The sequence below is a fragment of the Mustela nigripes genome, chromosome 2, assembly GCF_022355385.1.
Source record: "Mustela nigripes isolate SB6536 chromosome 2, MUSNIG.SB6536, whole genome shotgun sequence".
Lineage (NCBI taxonomy): Eukaryota > Metazoa > Chordata > Mammalia > Carnivora > Mustelidae > Mustela > Mustela nigripes.
The window spans coordinates 160,361,220-160,380,171 of record NC_081558.1 but is presented as its reverse complement, the minus strand read 5'-3'; the positions used below and the strand labels follow the sequence as shown (position 1 = coordinate 160,380,171).

Sequence of the window (18,952 nt, the reverse complement as noted above, 5' to 3'; positions counted from 1 at the left end):
GCAAGGAGCCCAATGTGGGACTCGATCCCAGGACGCTGGGATCATGACCTGAGCTGAAGGCAGCTGCTTAACCAACTGAGCCACCCAGGCGTCCCTAGAGAACATTTCTATCTCACCATAAATTCTATGTATTTGGTTAAAAAAAAAAAAAAGGAAAAAAAGAAAAAGAAAATACACAATAAATGAGCAAACTTTGTTCTGCTCTGAAATAGTTTTTAAGAATTAGCTTAAGAATCTGCATCTTCAAACTTTTATCTGCATTAAAGATTTATGTCTAGGATGTATCCCACTGGAAAGAATGCTTTTAAGGCTATGTCCTAGGTAAAGTACAACAGTCCAAGACTGCTCTGCACTAACTAAATTTAAACTAAACAAAATTCTCTCTAGGCTGTTTAATGTTAAAATCTAGAACTCAATGGAGTACAATTCTTGTCCACTTCAATTATAAATATTTCAAAATCAACATTCTAGTGTGATTAAAGAAAATCTAGAACATAAATACCTTCCATATCTGCAGCTTCTCCTTCATCATCTTCTTCCTCCTCCTCACATATTGCTGCGCAATCTTGAAGTTTTATACTGTCCTTTGAAATAAATTATATTTAAAGTCACTCAAGTATGTTCATTAGTTCAAACACCAAACACTCATGTGTCACCACCGTGTAAACCACTGAGAAAATAAGAGCGGTAAAGACAGTTCTTATCTTCAAGAAACTCCTATTCCAGTGGAGATGACAAAACCATAAACCAAATATGAAAAGTGATGTGCTAAGTACTGTCACTGAAAAATATAAAAGATATCATAGAAGCATCAAGAATCACCTAAGCTAACAATCTAACAATTTTTGCACTTTCAAAAAACAGTATTTTTGTTAACCAATTCATTAATATTAGGAAACTGGTTCAGAGTTATAATTTACATACATAATTTAAAGGAGAAAAAAGATACATATTTGTAAATCACAATACATTTGTAAGTTAAACTTACAAATTATTAGTAAATAGTTAAACTATTATAAGTGAAACATATGCTAATTTGTGAACAATATTTTAGGCTGAATTAAGTAAAATTACCAGACTTTAGTTATTATAACATGTAAGATTTCAGTTCATTTTTAAACCATATTTGCACTACAATAAAAGAATAATACCAAAGACAAGCCTAATACATAATTATCATTTCACAAAATCAATTATTCTAAAAATCTGAAGTCAATGTAGTAAAGTAAAAAAATTGCATACTAGCTTCACCTAATGTACAATTTTACTTAGAGAAGACTCCATTTACCACTAGAAACTTAAGTTGTATGTTATCATTACCACACCCAAAATGTGAAACCAAAGACGATAGTATCTGGGTAATTATTAGATGAGCCAGTATCTAACAAACTAATCATTAAGGGAAATTTTAATCATGTTGATGTTATGGTGATCATACTTGAAACAGAAGAATACAGTAGAAACCAATAAGAAAGATTAATACTTGGGTCTGAACAAGTATTTTAAGAAATTATAAAAAATAATGTAAATTTTATATTAAATAGGAAATGACAGGAAAGACATTCAAGTTGTACATTATTCTAAGCAGTCACCCTTTAGTATGATATAAGAATGTTAAGTGGGATACCAAGTACCATATTAACCATTATTGCATTTTTAAGAAGTTCTTGAATTACCATAAACCTATCAACAAATGCTATCCACACCACTCTGCCATTTATCATTCCCAAAGTCTGAAGTATATACAACTAACGGCTGGAGTAAACAAAATTCTCTGAAGGAGCAAAAGCCATTTTGGTGATTTCTCTTTAGTTGTTCAAATTCTCCAAAAAGTAGAATTTCAGAAAGATGAATTTTCAGGCCAATGAACTGAAACTTAATCCCTAGCAAGCATAAAACTGTACATTGAAAAAAAAAAAAAGAAAAACACTTGTTTTAGTTTCTAACACTTCCTGTTAAGACCCAGTTATGAATCCCAAAAGTTCCAAATGACAAAAACATACAAAAGAGAGTATCTAAAACTAGTAACTCTTGTAGTAAATGTTTCATAAGGACAAAAAAAAAGTCAATTACTCTGTCCAAATATTCTATCCTCGAAAAGATCTGTTAACAAAATAATTAAGCAAAGATAAGGGTAAAGGCATTTTGTATTATTTTCAAATCACTTCAAACAAATATAAATATGTGAAAACAACTGCAATCATTTTCTAGTATGAATAGAAAATTTTCAAGGAGAAAAATTTCACCCAGTTACAGATTTTTACTCCCCACTCCATAATAAACCATACAATAAAGCCTAACCGATTTAGCTTTCACTCAGTCAAAACACATTATTTTTTGGATGATGTTAAAGTTTTACCTTAAAATTTTCAAAAACAAAATCATCCATTCAAAATAGCAGTAAATTAAGAAACCGTAGTACATAAACCTCAAAAGTCTCCATTTACAGAACATTTGGTACTTGTACTTAAAAATAAAAAGTGATTTCTTTTAAACTAGCCTAGGAGCCTTACCAATTGGTGAAAATTAGTAGTTTTTACCAGTTACAATCTCAAAAAAGTTTTTTTAATTGTACAACAGACTAATAAAAAAGTGCTGGGAAACAGCAGTTTTGATATAGGAAAGTGAGAGAAGAAAAAAACAACTAGAATTTTAAAAAGCTTGAAAATAATCAGTTTGAATAAGAATACACACACACACACACACACAAATAATTATGTCACTGAATTTACAAATGTAACTAATTAACCAGTACCTTGCTTTCCAATGTAATCTCCTTAACTGCTTCGGTTATTCCTGCAATACCTGTTTAAAATTCAAAAAAACAAATAAAATTGTAAACATCTTTCATTTGCTAGATTTGAGAAATATATAAATGCTTAAAATTACCTAAATTCTCACAACTGCTCTGAAACAAGGAGGCAATGTTAGCATTTTATAAATGAACTCTAAAAGGAGTAAAACCAAAAGCACTTTTTAAATTGAAATAAAAAAACAGCAATGTGATATTTTACTATGAATTATATTCTACTCTATCACTCATTTATTATTCCTCATTTACTTTCCCAGTATGAGTCTCTATCCAATACATACTCATTCTCAAAGTGAACACATTAGACTATAGGACTCATATTTATTTTTATTTAAAAACACATCAAAATTTTAAGGAAATACTAATGTAATTTGTTTCAGAAATCTAGGACATCCAGAAGTAGTAATACCATATCACATTTATATGGGGTTTTCTATTTTACTGTTTCTATAGCTTATTTCAGACTTAGAAACACTATCTTTTGAGGTAATTAATAAATCATTTCTCCCTATGAAGAAACGAAGTCTCCAAAGATGAAATAACTTACTTGAGTCTCATAGTGAAGAAATTGGGATTCAAATCCACATGTACTAACTTTTAGTTCAATGTTCTGTTCACTGCTCCTCATTAAGCAACCACCTTGAACCTACTTGTGTCAATGAAGGTGGCATTAAGCAGATGGGAGCACCACAACTCAGCTAAATAATATTTCTAACTCAAAATATATGTCACTGTTTTTTTTTTTCTTTTTTAAAAATTTATTTGTCAGAGAGAGAGAGAGAGTGAGCGAGCACAGGCAGATAGAATGGCAGGCAGAGGGAGAAGCAGGCTCCCTGACGAGCAAGGAGCCTGATATAGGACTGGATCCCAGGACGCTGGGATCATAACCTGAGCTGAAGGCAGCTGCTTAACCAACTGAGCCACCCAGGCATCCCCATGTCACTGTTTTTAATTCGGAAATTCAACAGGATGAAGTACATTAATGAAAAAAAACAAAACAACAACAACAACAAAATCAACCCTACATACAAAATAAGCTTTGCCCCTTTGTTAATCTTCTAAAATCTTTATGTATCTGCTTAAAATCTCCAACCTAAAAAATAACTCACTTTCACTAATATAAAAGGTCAAAATCCACAGCTCTAACATAAAGCTTTTACTTCATAGTTTTTCTATAAATTACTACATAATAGATCTGATTATTTCAAAACAATAAAACCCAAATCTTAGCACAATGAATTGGTATTACAAATGATTCACTGAATCCAGTACATAGATAAAAACAATAAAACCTCTTCAATCCATCCAAATATAATAATGTAATAGTATCTGACTAAACCAGACTCTTCTAAGAGTAGGAGGACATATTGGCAAAGGAAAAAAAAGCTCAAATGACTCTAATGAGAGTAAGATTCTCAAGTACTGTGATGATTAATTTTATGTCACCTTGGCTAGGTTATCCTGTCCCAATGTTTGGTTAAATGCCAGTCAGGATGTAGCTGTCAGGGTGTTTTTTAGATTTTAACATTTAAATTCATAGACTTTGAATAAAGTAGATTACGCTCTATAACATGGGTGGGCCTCACCCAATCAGCTGAAGGCCTTATAAGGGAACATTGAGGTGCTCAGGAAAAAGAAAGAATTCTGCTTTCAGACTGTCTTCAGACTTGAGTTGAAACAATCAGTCCTCACCTGGATCTTCAGCCTGCTGGTCAGTTCATCCTGTGAATTGCATTCTTGCTAACTCCCACAATCATGTAAGCCAATTCCTCAAAATAAATCTATCTATACCTATATACCTATATCTATATACACATCCAATTTTTCTGTGTCTCTGGAGAACCATGACCAATACAAAGGCTAAGAAAAATAAAAGAAACCTATGAAAAGCAAGGATGAAGCAAAGAGAACTGAAGTGAATAAGGAACCAGGCACATGACCTTCTAAGTTAATTGGAAGCAGTGTTTTAATCAAATCACAATATAGTTTAAACTAAAATTCTAAGGATAGCTCTCCAGCAGGGCAAACATTTTTCAATTCTTGAATTTCTGTAATAGATTTTCATCAATCCAATCACACTGACGCCTACTTATTTCTGTAAAGAATGCCTTTGTAAATATGCACCTAGATTTTGAGCTAGTGATTAAGAAATAGAATACAACCAGACATCAGAATAAGTCATTTACTTGACACTAGAAACACAGTGCTATAATTAAGGGCTCTAGTTAGTTAGTCCACTGCCCAAATCTTCCACTACAGGACTAAAGCAGAGCAGCTGAACAATTTCAGAAAGGTCAAAAGATAAAAAGTCCATCTACCAGTCTCTCAGTGGGGTCAATAGGATGATTTTTTGAAATCATTTAAAAAAATTGTTCAATCTACTATTTTCTCAAGGCCTGGACATTAACACTAAGCATCAAGAAACAAGTTTCAAATCAAGAAGCCCAAGCCCTGAATCTACGCCTGTATCATCACAAACACATGATACTGTCCTTTTTTAAAAGTAGAGGGAAAACTGACCTCAGAAGGTAGTTTTTCCTGAGCAGATTACTTAGCCCTAGACTACTGCAGTGGGTCTCAACTGATGGCAGCAATTTTGCCCTTAATGGAATATCTGGCACTGTCTGAGGGATTCTGAGTTATCACAACTGGGTGAATACTACTGGTATCTGGTGGGCAGAGCCCAGAGATGCTGCTAAACATTCTGCAATGTACAGAAAATGCTACATCAAAGAATCACGTGGCCCAAAATGTTAGTAGGGCTAAGGCTGAGAAACCTTGTTCTAGTACTACTTCTGGTATACTTTCTAGGACTTCGAGGGAGAAAACTTACGTTTTAGTATTCTCAATTTAAACTCAGGACACGTTTTCCTCATTAAAGTTAAGTCATAATGGCATTTATAAAACTATGCAAATTAACTATTAACTTATACTTAACTATGAACTGACATTAACTCATAGTACTTTATATAATATATTTATATAACTATGTAAATGCAGATTAATATATGCTGCTATAGCTAAGTTAGTATAGCTAAGTTAGTATGGCTAAGTTAGTATAGCCATAGCAGCATATGCTAATGTACATTTACATAGTTATATAAACATAGTGGCAAACTAGGTTTTTAGGACTTGAAATAAAAATTCATCTTCAGACTTACAAACAACTTCTGCAAATATACACTTAAAAAGGCTTGAATTTAGTCAATTCTTTTAACACAAATTTACTGAACAACTTCTGTACCAGATACTGTGACAGATATTGAGGATACAACAGTGACTCTACCTAAGGAGTGTGGTCCTTACAATCCTCTTACAGTCATTCAACAAATAATTATTAACTACTTTAAAATGTCAGGTCTCTGAGTAAAATAAACACATATAGTTCCTGTCCTAAAGCTAATCATTCAGCAATAGAATGACATGTAAATAAGGAATTCTAAAGCAAGCTGTATGCATACTCAGCAATTTTGTCCTTCTTATTTTAGAAATAAAGAAAATGATAGAGGTATTTTCAAATTGCTACTAAAATAGCAGTACTAGAGAAATTTGGTATATACTCCAAGGGCATTTTTTCTTTTTTTCCAATTTGTCTTCCTGCTTCTTTTCAGGTAAAAAAAAAAGTCTATTGGGACAACTGTGCCTTATGTATCCTTTGTTTTGTTGTTTTTAAATCAACACTGTAATAAAAGATTAGAAAATGTTTAAAAGAATTTAAACTAATATATGTATTCTATTCTCCTCTTACCTGTGTTATGATAAGTATCTACCCATCCCCCATCACCATCATCTTCTTCAATGATAGCTTCCAATTCATCTGAATACTCCATCTGTTTGCACCGCTTGTAGCATGGCACTACAAAAAAAATGACAAGTACAGTTACTAGCACATAATTTGCTTCATATAAATCTATTAGAAAAAAGATAATTTATTCTATTTTAAGGAAATATTATATTTCACTTCTAATAAAAGTGATTAAAAAGTTGTATTTAGCCCACAGACATATTAATGATCAGGTTTACCTTTCCCTAAATAGCTTTGTCAGAACACAAGTAGAAAGGAAATATTCTATGTATTCTTTACCCTGATGGTCTCTGAAGAACAGCAGGCTACAGCCAGAGATGATACTATTCAACTTCAGGCTAATGAATAATAAAACCTTATTTTAATAGCTTCACTCTCAAAACAGAAAGGGACCACCTGTCATTCTCAGAGGTGGTAGAGGTGACCTCCAGTTTGCAATGTTATAGTAAGTTTTAATATGTATTTCATAATTCATGTAAGTTTCAGGCATTTATAATGGATAAGCCAATGTAAAAATTCACTGAACTGCTACATTTTACCATCTTATACAATACTGGAGCCAAGTTTTTCATATGGTATATGTGTCAATTAACAGGTATTATTCACATAAGTCTAAAACTGAACAATTATAATGTAAAACCATGATAAGGTAGAGCCCAGAAATGGCTATTAACCTCTTGACTTTTTTAAAAAACAAGAAGGTTATAAATGATCAATTCTAATAAGACATATGCTGTAGGAAAGAAAACTGATGTGTTATACATATTTTCCCTTTCTGTAATAGATTAGAAAAAAATCAATGCACTTTATGTGATCTGAGAGGGACTATAACCTTCTCAAGCTGTTTTCAAATTAACTTCATAAATGAGAAACTAGTAGTTTAAAAAACAAAACATTTTTTGTTCCTAAAGACAATCTTTCAAAGACACAACGGATAATAAATCTTTAGCTTGGAACTTTTAGCCGTCAAAGATAGTATCAGTTTCATTTTTCATGACTAATGTTTACGTCTAAAGAAGATAAAAATCAAATAGCTAAAAAGTTTATAATTATAAAGTAAACTTAAAAAAAAAAAGGCAACTGCAATTCCAAATTCCAAATTTGCTGGGCTCCATTCCTTCCACATCTTAAAACTAGACCTTTTTTGGCAAAAAATAGCAACAAAAAGGAAGGAGGTAAAAATGAAATAAGGAAAAAAATACTCTAGCAATAGAACCCAGAGTTCCATCAAATTTCCAAATTTCTCTATGGGTTCAATCATAAATTAAGATCAGTAAATACTAAAGTTTTGGGTGCCTAAGTGGCTCAGTTGGTTAAACATCCAACTCTTGGTTTCAGCTCAGGTCATGATCTCAGGGTCCTGGGACTGGGCCCCACATCAGGCTCCCTGCTCAGCAGGAGTCTGCTGGAGATTCTCTCTTGTTTCTTTTGTTCTCTCTCCCTCTCTGTCTCTCTCAAATAAATCTTTAAAAAAAAAAAAAAAAAAAGCTAACTTTCTTCTGTCATTTTTAAAAAATATAACTCTGTGTAAAATTTACTAATATATGAAATATAATTCTTACCATTTTTGGTGACCAAAAATTGTTTGCCTGTTGGTAGGTATGCCTTCACTTTCAATTCTTCCCCAGTAGCCCTTTAAAAAGAGCAAAGAACACCAAAATACAAGAACTACTTTAAAAAGCAAAGACAGAAGATATCACATGTAAATATCAAAATTACACAATCCACACTCTTGAAAAAACTGTTTTAGGACTAGTTTCAGAAGGATGTTGTTAAGTGATGTATGTTAGGGTATGGAAGAACATAGCATTGTAAGTGAAATATACTAAGAGACTCAGAGAGACCTAAGAGAATTTAGATTAAATATCAAACAAAAAAGACAGAATAATATAGAACTATTAAGAAACTATTATGTTTGCCTCTAAACAAAAAGAAAACATTGTTCCCTAGGGAGTATAATCTCAGTCTTTTAATTCTCAAGTACTGCTCATCTTCAGCTCTAGAGGAGGCAGAAAAATATCTGTAGGACATTACGTAACAAAGTAGGTGGCTGGCAAAATCCCTGTTCCTGCCACTCGATTAAAACTGGAACAAAGAGAAAAAAGATGCTTTGAATCACAACATGATAATATTAAAAAATATGACTGAAAACAGAAAAAAAAAAAAACCCTTTCACTGAGTGTTTGCTAAGTATATGACTTAGAACTCTAACATGCATTATTCTTATTTACTCCTCAGAACCCTAAGAGGTAATATTAACGTCCCCATTTTAGCTAAAAAAAAAAAAAAAAAAATCAGACTGCTGAAGGTCAGAAAACCAGAATATAGAAGAGCAAGTGAATCCACGGCTCCTGCTCTTACACTACAGTCTCTGTGTGTCAGAAGCAGCTACACCATTTCTGATTTTTCATAACTACTCTAGATTATCTTACTAAGAATTTGTTCTAAGATTCTTCTGCAGGTAACCTAATGGAACTGGCTGGAGACAGAGGGGCATGTGTTACCTGTCACAAACATCTGAACAAAAATTCACCTTATCAAAGCTTCAGTCTAAAGTTGAAACCATAGATCTGAGCACAAGATAAAGCCAGAAAAAGATCTACTATCTTAGTAGCCTTCTAGACTTCTTTAGTGTCTGTTATTCTCAAGTGTCAAAATCAATAATGACATGGCAATGCCTGCAGTTCTGAGTGAAGAACATACAATACGGTCATGATGACACTTGTAGACATGAAACTATAACATGGAAATAACCTGTTACTAGCACAGGTTTAAAATGAAAAGTTCCTTTGGCCCCTAGATTTTAGCCAGAAGTGTGGACACAGGAGTAGGGTATAGGTGAGTTCTAAATAATACCTCAACTATCACAATTCATAAAGTGAAACTATCCTGTCCATATAACATATTTCTGTAACAATACTATAAATTGTATGTCTGAACTAATCAGACAAATAAGGACTATCACAAAGAAATCTGAAGAGAATGTTTATTATATTGAAGAAAATCCCAAATTAGTTCCTTTTATAAAACAGGTATTATTTTTAATTTTATATACCTATTTGACTTGAAATACATAAAAATTATAGACTAGAATGAAGACAAATATAATTTTAATAGATAATTTATAATCCAAAAAAACCAATCACCCTTACTAAATCATCAGAGAGCTGCTATGATATTAACTCAATTTTAAATATGAAATAGAAATGCACGTTAAGGAAGACAAGGGCATAAAAATAAATGAAACTGACACTTTGGTTTTTCTTGGTACATTAAGAAACAGTGTTCTAAAAGACAAAGAACAATTGATAAAAAGCAATAAAACTATTTTGGGTTAAGAGTCAAATACAAAAACTGAGAACAGAATAGGCCACAGATAAAAGAGAGTTCCAACTTTGGCTTAAAATAGTTTTAACTATTTACGCTATGAATATGAAGGAAAATATTATCAGTTCTAACTTCATTAAGTTTAGAACCTCTGTTCCCAAATTAAAACTATACCTTTCAACCACAAATGAAAAAGTGTCATTAAGGGAATTATAATGAAAAGAAAAAAGAATATAACAAGTTGAACTATTTATATCCAAACAAGATGATAACTCCAAAACAATTCTAGCCTAATTAAAATAGCTCTGCCAGTACTAGGATCACTTTCTCAGCCATAGTCAGGTGGTTTTACCCTAAGTTCTTGAACGTAATGAAACAGCATTTGTTTTAAAACATCCTCTTATTATTCAGAATACTTAAAATATGTCATAAGATCTGGTAAGTTGCTTAAATTACTTTTTTTACCTTACTTTTACAATTTAGTGAAAAACCAAAAATGTAAAAAATCTATTACCAAGCAGATTTCCAGTTACAAACTTTAATGAGTATCATGAACCTTCCTTTTCAGTCAATTCCTAAAATGGGAGCATACTTTGAACCTTATAGAAAGTCTTATAACTAATAATCCTAAGGCTTTGCAAAATATCTGGATTTATTAATGTTATAAAAATATTCAGGAGACATTTTAATTTGAAAAAAATGAGCTGGTCTTAAACATTATTTTTTAAAGATCCACCACAAAATCAGACCCAGACACTATAGAGAAAGGGAATACTAATAAAGGAAGTTTAAAAATGTCTCTTTTACTCTAACAGAGCAAATCAAAACAGGTATAACAGCCAATTTGTCAGTCAGCTTTTGTATTATTTTAAGTATGCCTTTATTTTAAGTATCATGGTCAAACTGCTTAACAGAAAAATCTACTAGAACAGAGTTAAATTGGTCATTCTAAAGTTCATGCCCTAATCCATTTTGCAAACTGCTGCAATTATAATGTCATACATTTTACTAATTTATATTTCTGACTCAAGATTACTTACCATTGCCATGTTGGACAGTGGTGGACTAAGTGATCTCCAGCTGCCACAAACTATTCAGGATTTAAAAGGAATATAAAAGAAAAGGAAAAAGAAAAATTAACATCACTGAATATAAGATGATAAAATACCAAAGTGATCATCCCATGTAAGCTTGATACCCAATAATCATATAAATGCAAGCAGCACCAAACCTGCTCTACCACTGTGATGGCTCTTGATTATTATTAAAACTGCAACATTTTTTACATCTGTAAAATTTAAATTTTGGATGAAAAAAACATTGAGTGCTATTGATTTTAAATTCAATTTTTAAATTGGATTAAATAATGCCAAAAGGATACAAAATCATGAAATGAATAAAAGTAACAGTGCAGGACTTAAAATTTAAAAAAAAAACATTTTATGGATAAATAAGATGAAGACAGATTCCTGCTAGGGGCTGAAAACTCAATGGAGATCTTTGAGAAAAGGATATAGGCCTATGATGTAAGAAGTTTATGACATCATAGTGCACATTTCTCTCTCTCTCTTTTTTTTTAAGTTCGGATAAAGCCCATTTTGTAAGCTTTTTCACATTAACAAGAGTGACAAATGTAATGCCAAACAATAGGAAAAGTTAGAAGCAAACTGAATCCTCTAACACATTAGGCTTTCTGGGCAGGTTGAACACTGAACAAGTTCTTGTTTTTCTTCAGGAATCAAAAACAGACTCAGGAAGAGTTTAACCTTCTGAGAATTTCCATTATACATGAGCATGACCTGATATTTCTATAAGACAGAAATCCTGCTTATTCTTGAGAGAAAATGAAAGAAAGTCTCTTAAGGGTTAAGTGCAGTGTCCCAATTCGGGCAATACACACACACACTTTCCCAATTCTATTTTATAATAGCTCTAACTTAAATTCATGTATTGTTTGTGGTTAATTACAAAGCAAAAAAAAACAAAACCCAGTACCTTTAATCTTCCAATGTTTGTCTCAGAAAAGAATGTCTATATATAATACTCTATTTTCATTTGAGAGTAAAATTTTATAAAGTAAGTTTTCTAAGAGTAATTTCTTTCAAGAAGATACATTAACAAGATTTAGCAGCATATTCTCAACAGCAACTTTTTGAATGTTTCTGTTCTTTTATTTCAAAGAATCTTATTATTATTTAAACTAGTTAGGTAAAGACAAAAACCCAAGTGAAAACAATACTCCCTCCCTAAGTTTTAAGGATTTTAGGTCACTGTAACCAGATGCTACCTTCAACTCTGCGGTTACCAAGAACTATTTGTCATCACCAAAAAAGGAGAATTTAATTAAACAAAATGCAAGCAAAACAAAGAGTTAAAAATTTAAAAATTCTCTAACGATACTGCCTTGTCACAAGACTCTAATATTTTATTCCCTAATACTTCCAGGAGCATCTATTAAAAAAATAATAGGGGCACCTGGCTAGCTTAGATGGCAGAGCATCTAACTCATATCTTGCGGTTTTGAGTTTCAGTCCCACGCTGGGTGTAGAGATTATTTAAAAAATAAATTAAAATTCCTTAAAAATAACAAAACACCAGAAGGTAAGAAAAACTCTAAGGAACATAGAATTGCGCAGATAATTAGTACATGTGTACATCTGCCCTCATTAGCAATGGTCATTATTGCAGGCTTCACATGCTCAAATGAAACAAAACATAAGGCAGACTCAAATTTCACAATTCTCAGTATCACTTGCAGCAGCTTTCTCTTGGTGATTAAATACAATACTGAATAACTCCAAGATAAAACCAGTTATTAACATTTTGGTCAGGAACTTTACACTTCAAGCTATTCTACTACTAATACTCTACCTAAGTCATACATATGTATATTAAAGTAATTTTAGTCAGGCAATTCTGTATTCTATAATGCCTACACCTCTTTTAAACACAGTACTTCGAAAGAAAACAGAGAGCTGAAGGATAATAGTCAGAAGCCCAGAAACAGTAAGAGAAAACAAATAAATAGATCAACTCTATCTGTTATCAAAAGCAAATTATCTCTTATTTTCCGTCCTCTGGACTCATTCTAACTCAATCCGGTAACTGTACTCTATCTCAATCCAGCATATGAGGTGGGTACCCAGCTGAGCTAGTTTTGCCTTGCATTTTTTTTAAAAGAAGGAAATTCATAAACTACTTAATGATACACATTAAGTGTCATTCATCTATCCAATGACCACAGACTTGCATCTCTAAGGTCAACCATCTATTTACCAATTAGTCATCCTCCCACAGATAAAGCCAAAGAGTGTAAGAAGAAAAGCAAACTTCCATCCCTGCTCCTGATTACAGATAGTTTTAAGAGCCAAATCTAAATTACATCTCTGTTTGGCAAGAAAAGTTAATAATATCAAAACTTAGTTTTGGGGTGCTTGGGTGGCTCAGTGGGTTAAAGCCTCTGCCTTCAGCTCAGGTCATGATCCCAGGACCCTGGGATCCTGCATCGGGCTCTCTGTTCGCTGGGGAACCTGCCTCCTCCTCTCTCTCTGCCTGCCTCTCTGCCTACTTGTGATCTCTCTGTGTCAAATAAATAAAATCTTTAAAAAAGAAAAAAAAAAACAACTTAGTTTTATGTGGCATTCCAGGTATTAAACTCATTGTGCCTAAGGCAGAAGAGGTCCATTAGACAATGTGTAGACAAAACCCCTCATTTTACAGACAAGGAAACATGAGGCCTGTGTCACAGCTTAGCTTTGCCCAAATCAGAAAAGAAATTAAGAGAAATAGGTCTAGAAAGCAGATCTCCTATGTTCTTTCTATACCACCATGTGTCTTTACTAAAAAAAAATATATATATATATATATATATATTTTTGGATAACAGATTAATTCAGCACACCATTCTCAGAATTCACAAAGATTTGGGACTCAAGAGATTCCATCACTATTGAAAACTGAAAGATCCATTAATTTTTAGGCTTGAGGTCTTAGAATTTACAGCAACAACCAGATCGTAAAATGTGCCCCAATTCAAAATATTTCTTTCAAAACAGTAAGTAAAGTTCTATTGCCAATGAGTGGTAATTTTAATGAAAGTTAAAGGTGATACTTAAATAAATTCTTTGCTATTTATTAAGACTAAAAAGTAAGTCTGATGCAGCCATAACTATTGAGGAAACTAGAATGTAAAAAGATGTTTAGAACAGTATTTATTTCTTGAAGGATAACAGAATAAACTACCTAAAGGAAAATGAAAGCTTTTATTATATAGCTTTGGTGAACAAGTGAAATGATTCCTCAAAACAAAGTTCTATGTTAAAAGTTCAATAAAACACAACTCCCCTATAAAATAGACATCAGTTTCAGCATTAAACAGATTCAACATTAGTTGGTTAGTAGAAACAGTAAAAGAATTGTGAGAAAAAAAAATCAGCATTAACTATGTAGCAATAAAATATTTAAGCTAAATACTGAAAGAAAATTTAATACCCAAGCAATGAGCCAAAGTTTACAAATGAAAACCACAAAAACTCACGTTTGATGTAAACAGAGGAAAGACAACAGCAAACACCACAGAGCCCATTGTATAGCCTCAATATAACACAAATATGGGTGAAGGGTAAATGGCCATCAGAATCTTTTCCATTCCCTCTCCCACCTCCATTTCTAAATAAAGAGGAACTACAGAGAAATATGAGAAGTGGCAAACTGAGAGGGAAGTTACATCCTCTTATGGGAAGTAGAAATCCCTTTTAAATTGCTAATAAAGCCAAAAGAATCAAGATTAAAGTTTAAGATGTTTTCTTATAAAGAAGAAAGACCTCCCAGGAAAATATAAAATATAATAGCTTCAGAAAATCTTTAATACTCACCTCTTCTGGGGTGATAACACCTGTTTCCTTAAACTTTGATTCCTAAAGAAAACAAAAAGAACAACATATTATATTCTTTCACTTTCAAATTAAAAATATTTGTGGGCAAGTATTTGCCTGGCACCCTTCCAGGCAAAAGAGCACACACAAAAAAAGAATCTATCACTGGTACCTAACCCCAAAGAATATACAAGTCTAACGAAAGAAACTGACATTAAAATAATTACAATTTGATCATCGCTTTAACAGAACAAAGCTCTTTGGAAAAACATTAAGCCATACAATGATTTTGTAAAATGACCAAATATCTTTATTTTACAGAACAGTAAAAATGTTTAAAAAATGTTTAGGGACATCTTATTATTCAGCCAACATCTTCAACATCTCATTTCAATTGAGTAACATTAGAAACCAAATCTAGAAGTCATAAATCATTTAATCCTTTCCCATTATTATCTCTAAGATATTGATACAATATTCTCTCCTCTAAAGCAAAGATGCTATTTACCAGATGTTTCTAATTTTTAAATTAAATGTAAGATTTTGTAGTACAGGCTACAAAAATGGAAGGATTCATTGAGGATTATTCATTCAACAAGTATTTACCAAATAACCATTATATGCCAGGCGCTATTTGAAGTAATGGGGATATAGGAGCGGATAAAACAGACCAAACTCCTCCTTGTCCTCATAAGGAGTTTAAACTCTAGTGGAGTGAGGAAAGCCAAATGGTAATGAAAACCACAAGGAAAAAAAATGAGGCAGCAAGGCAACTAGTCAGGGGTGGAGGGGAGAAATGGCTATTTAAATTAGGACAGTGGGGCGCCTGGGTGGCTTGTTGGTTAGGTGGTCAGCTCTTGCTTTCTGCTCAGGTCATGATCTCAGGGTCCTGGGATGGAGCCCCAAGGCAAGGCAGGCTTCATGCTCAGAGTGGGGAGTCTGCTTAAGGATTCTCTGTATTCCTTTCTGTTCCCCTTCTTCACACATACAGGCACTATCTTTCTAAAATAAATAATCTTAAAAAAAAAAAAATAGGGGTGCCTGGGTGACTCAGTCGGTTAAGCGTCTAACTCTTGGTTTTAGCTCAGGTCTAATCTCCGGATCATGAAATCAAGACCTGCATTGGGCTTCACGTTGGGTGTGGAATCTGCTTGACTTTCTTTCTCCCTCCCTCCTCCCACCTCTCTAAAACTAAAAAAAAAACAAAACAAAAACAAAAACAAAAAAACAAAAAAACAACTAAACAAATAAATAGGATGGTTAAGAAAACACTGATAGGTGACTACTGAGCAGTGACCTTAAAATGAACAAGCCAAAAGACTGTAAAAGAGCATTTTAGGCAGATGGTGCAGCGAATACAAAAACCTGAGGCAACAGAGTATTAAATGGAGTAAAAGAGGTCAGACTGGCTCAAGCAAAAGTGAGCAAGGAATGAAGTAGCAGTTGAGATAAGGACCTCTACCAATTAAGTAGAGGCATGAAGATCATATAAGGACTTTGGTTTTTACTATGCCATGACTTTTCTTAAACTTCTACCTGCTAAGATAAGTCATTGTTTCTTTCCAAAGGATTTAGTTTTTCCTCCTTGCTTCTTATGTCTAGCAGGAAAATACAAGGGTTCTCTCTCTAAACAGGGACGGGCAAGGAAAGGGTCAATAATTCTGCTTCCCTTACTAATGAAAATACATACTGATAAATATATACTGACAAGCTAACACTTTTTAAGTCTGGAGAGTAAGTAAAATGATTACTCAAAATACAATCCTGTTATAAGTTCAGTAAAATACAACTGGCTAGTAAAACAGAAGTTTGTTTTTAAAGATTTTATTTATTTGACATAGAGAGAGAGACAGACAGACACACACACACAACACACACACGTGCGCGCGTATGCAAAAGCAGGGGGAGCAGCAGGCAGAGGGAGAGGAAGAACCAGAATCCCTGCTGAGCAGAGACAGACTTGGGGCTCCATCCCAGGACCCTGGGATCATGACCTGAGGGGAAGGCAGACACTTAACTGACTGAGCCACCCATGAGCACCTAAAACATTAGCTTAATATTTAATTTGGGAACTTTTTTTTTTTACTCTTCTCTCTCTGAAACTAATAGAGTTTAACAATCTTGTATTATTTGAATGCTGAATATCTAGGTAGACATGTTTCTGAAAAATGACATGCAAAATAATAATTTGATTCAAACATCAAAATTGTTTTCAAAGTTGATTAATATTAATCAAAAAAATTTCACAATAAAAAAATATATAAGCGGGACTAGGTGGCTCAGTTGGTTAAGCAGCTGCCTTCGGCTCAGGTCATGATCCCAGTGTCCTGGGATTGAGTCCCACATCGGGCTCCTTGCTCCACAGGGAGCCTGCTTCTCCCTCTGCCTCTGCCTTCCACTCTGTCTGCCTGTGCTCGCTCTCTCTCTCTCTCTCTGACAAATAAATAAGTAAAATCTTTAGAAAATATATATATATATATATATATGCATAGCAAGAATTGGAATTTTCATTTATAAACTTTTCTTTTTTTGTTTCAAACTTGGCCCAACAAGGTATCATTTTAAAATCAGTCTTGGAAATAAATATAAAAAAGTACACGACTAATTATTTCCCTTTGTCATGGAAAGGGAGCAAAGTAAAACTATCCACTATTCTTAGCATACTAAAATACTTCTTATAAATAGGACCAACCATATCCAAGGATATTTCATCCCCACAGTTAAGATCCGTAAAATTTTCATTGAAAGCTGAAAAAACAAATACAAGCACTTAAGCAAGAGCTCCTTATTCATGTATTCTAATTGTTCACTTATCAGAAAGGAAAAAGTTACAATGACTAAAAACTTGAATGTACTTCTAGAAGTTTATCTCTGAAAATTAGTCACCGTTAAAACAGCTAATCTATTACAACTTTTATTTTAAAAATGCCGTATGATTGACAAAGCAAAACAAAACAAAACAAAAAACCAAAGGAGTAAATATATCAATATATCTAGGATAATACTGCTTATTAGCCACGAAGTCCAGGATTTACAAATAGTTTTTCGGCTATTTTAAAAACTCGGAAAGGGAAGCTTAACCATACTGACAGAGATAATGTTGCCATTCACCTTGTTCCTCTGAAATCTAAGAGGGGACCTCAGTCACCACTTACTATTTCAAACTCCTAATTATTATAATATTTTAATTATTTTTATGAGACTTCCTATGAAATTTGACAGAAAATAGTGACATGTCATTTTAGTACCCAATTCTGATTTCGTTTTTAAAAAGGTAAGCAAAACCCTCGTTTAAAAAGTTTAAAAGACTTTCCAATGTTAAGATTTAACGTTCTGAAATCCACTTAGAGGCCGACCACCTTCCAACTTGACGTACCCTGATGCGCCGGGTTCTGACGGGTGGCGACAGCAATGCGCACACAACGTCGCTGCAAGTTTACCTGAGGAGCCCGAAAACCTAGAGAACAGCTGGCTAAGACGTCAGTGGGGCTGCACCCTTTTCTGTGTCCCTCCCTCACCACCTTCCTACACTTTTCCCCGCCGGAAAACACGGTGTCCCTCCCGGCGCCGAGTCCTCAATCCCTGCGGAGTTGAGCGTGTACCTGACAGCCCCTGGCAAGCCCGGCCTGGCTTACCTTGAGGACCGGGGTCAGGTACTCAGCCACTTCCAGTGCTTTTCCCTTCACCGTGTTAATCACATTCTGCATCCTGGGGCCGGAGAAGCGGCCGGCCCCGCGACGGGGCGGGAAGGGCAGCCGGGCAAGGGACCAGGAGTCAGAAAAAAGCCCCGCTGCAGCAGACGCGCATCGGCACCCGGCCGGCGGCACCCGAAGGGACGGGACAAGACGGGACGCGATGGGACGGACTGGTCGAGGGGGAGGGGCGGCCGGCGCCAATCGCTAGGGCAGGGCGCGCGCTGCTCGCCACCCAGGCAGTGGGTGGCGGACCGGGCCTAGGTGTCACCTGGCCGCAAGAGAGGACAGCAGGGACCAGGCGAGAGTTAGGGGGAGAGGCGGGCGCACGCGCACCCCTCTCCTTCTTGGGAGCTATCGTCTCCGCCAGGCTTCACTCGCGCCCCTTCCGGCTTCCCCTTCTCTCTCTCGCCGTACCACCGCCGCCACCTGGGCCTCACGT

The 18,952-nt window shown here is 34.3% G+C and overlaps 1 protein-coding gene across 2 annotated transcripts in view; it reads right to left on the bottom strand.

Moving 5' to 3' along the window:
• Nucleotides 1-18,947, bottom strand: part of ATG3 (autophagy related 3) — a 27,346-nt gene extending 8,399 nt beyond the window's left edge. The window contains exons 1-7 of one of the 2 annotated variants that reach the window (XM_059391974.1): nt 18,454-18,947; nt 14,819-14,860; nt 10,985-11,034; nt 8,180-8,250; nt 6,561-6,668; nt 2,756-2,805; nt 503-584 (exon numbers count right to left, since the gene is read on the bottom strand). In XM_059391974.1, coding sequence (XP_059247957.1) covers nt 503-584; nt 2,756-2,805; nt 6,561-6,668; nt 8,180-8,250; nt 10,985-11,034; nt 14,819-14,860; nt 18,454-18,525 — 475 coding nt within the window. In that variant the 5' untranslated portion in view covers nt 18,526-18,947. Of the gene's footprint in view, nt 1-502; nt 585-2,755; nt 2,806-6,560; nt 6,669-8,179; nt 8,251-10,984; nt 11,035-14,481; nt 14,599-14,818; nt 14,861-18,453 lie in introns of those variants that run through there. The other variant, XM_059391975.1, reaches the window with a different exon arrangement.
• Between the last annotated feature and the right edge of the window lie 5 nt (nt 18,948-18,952).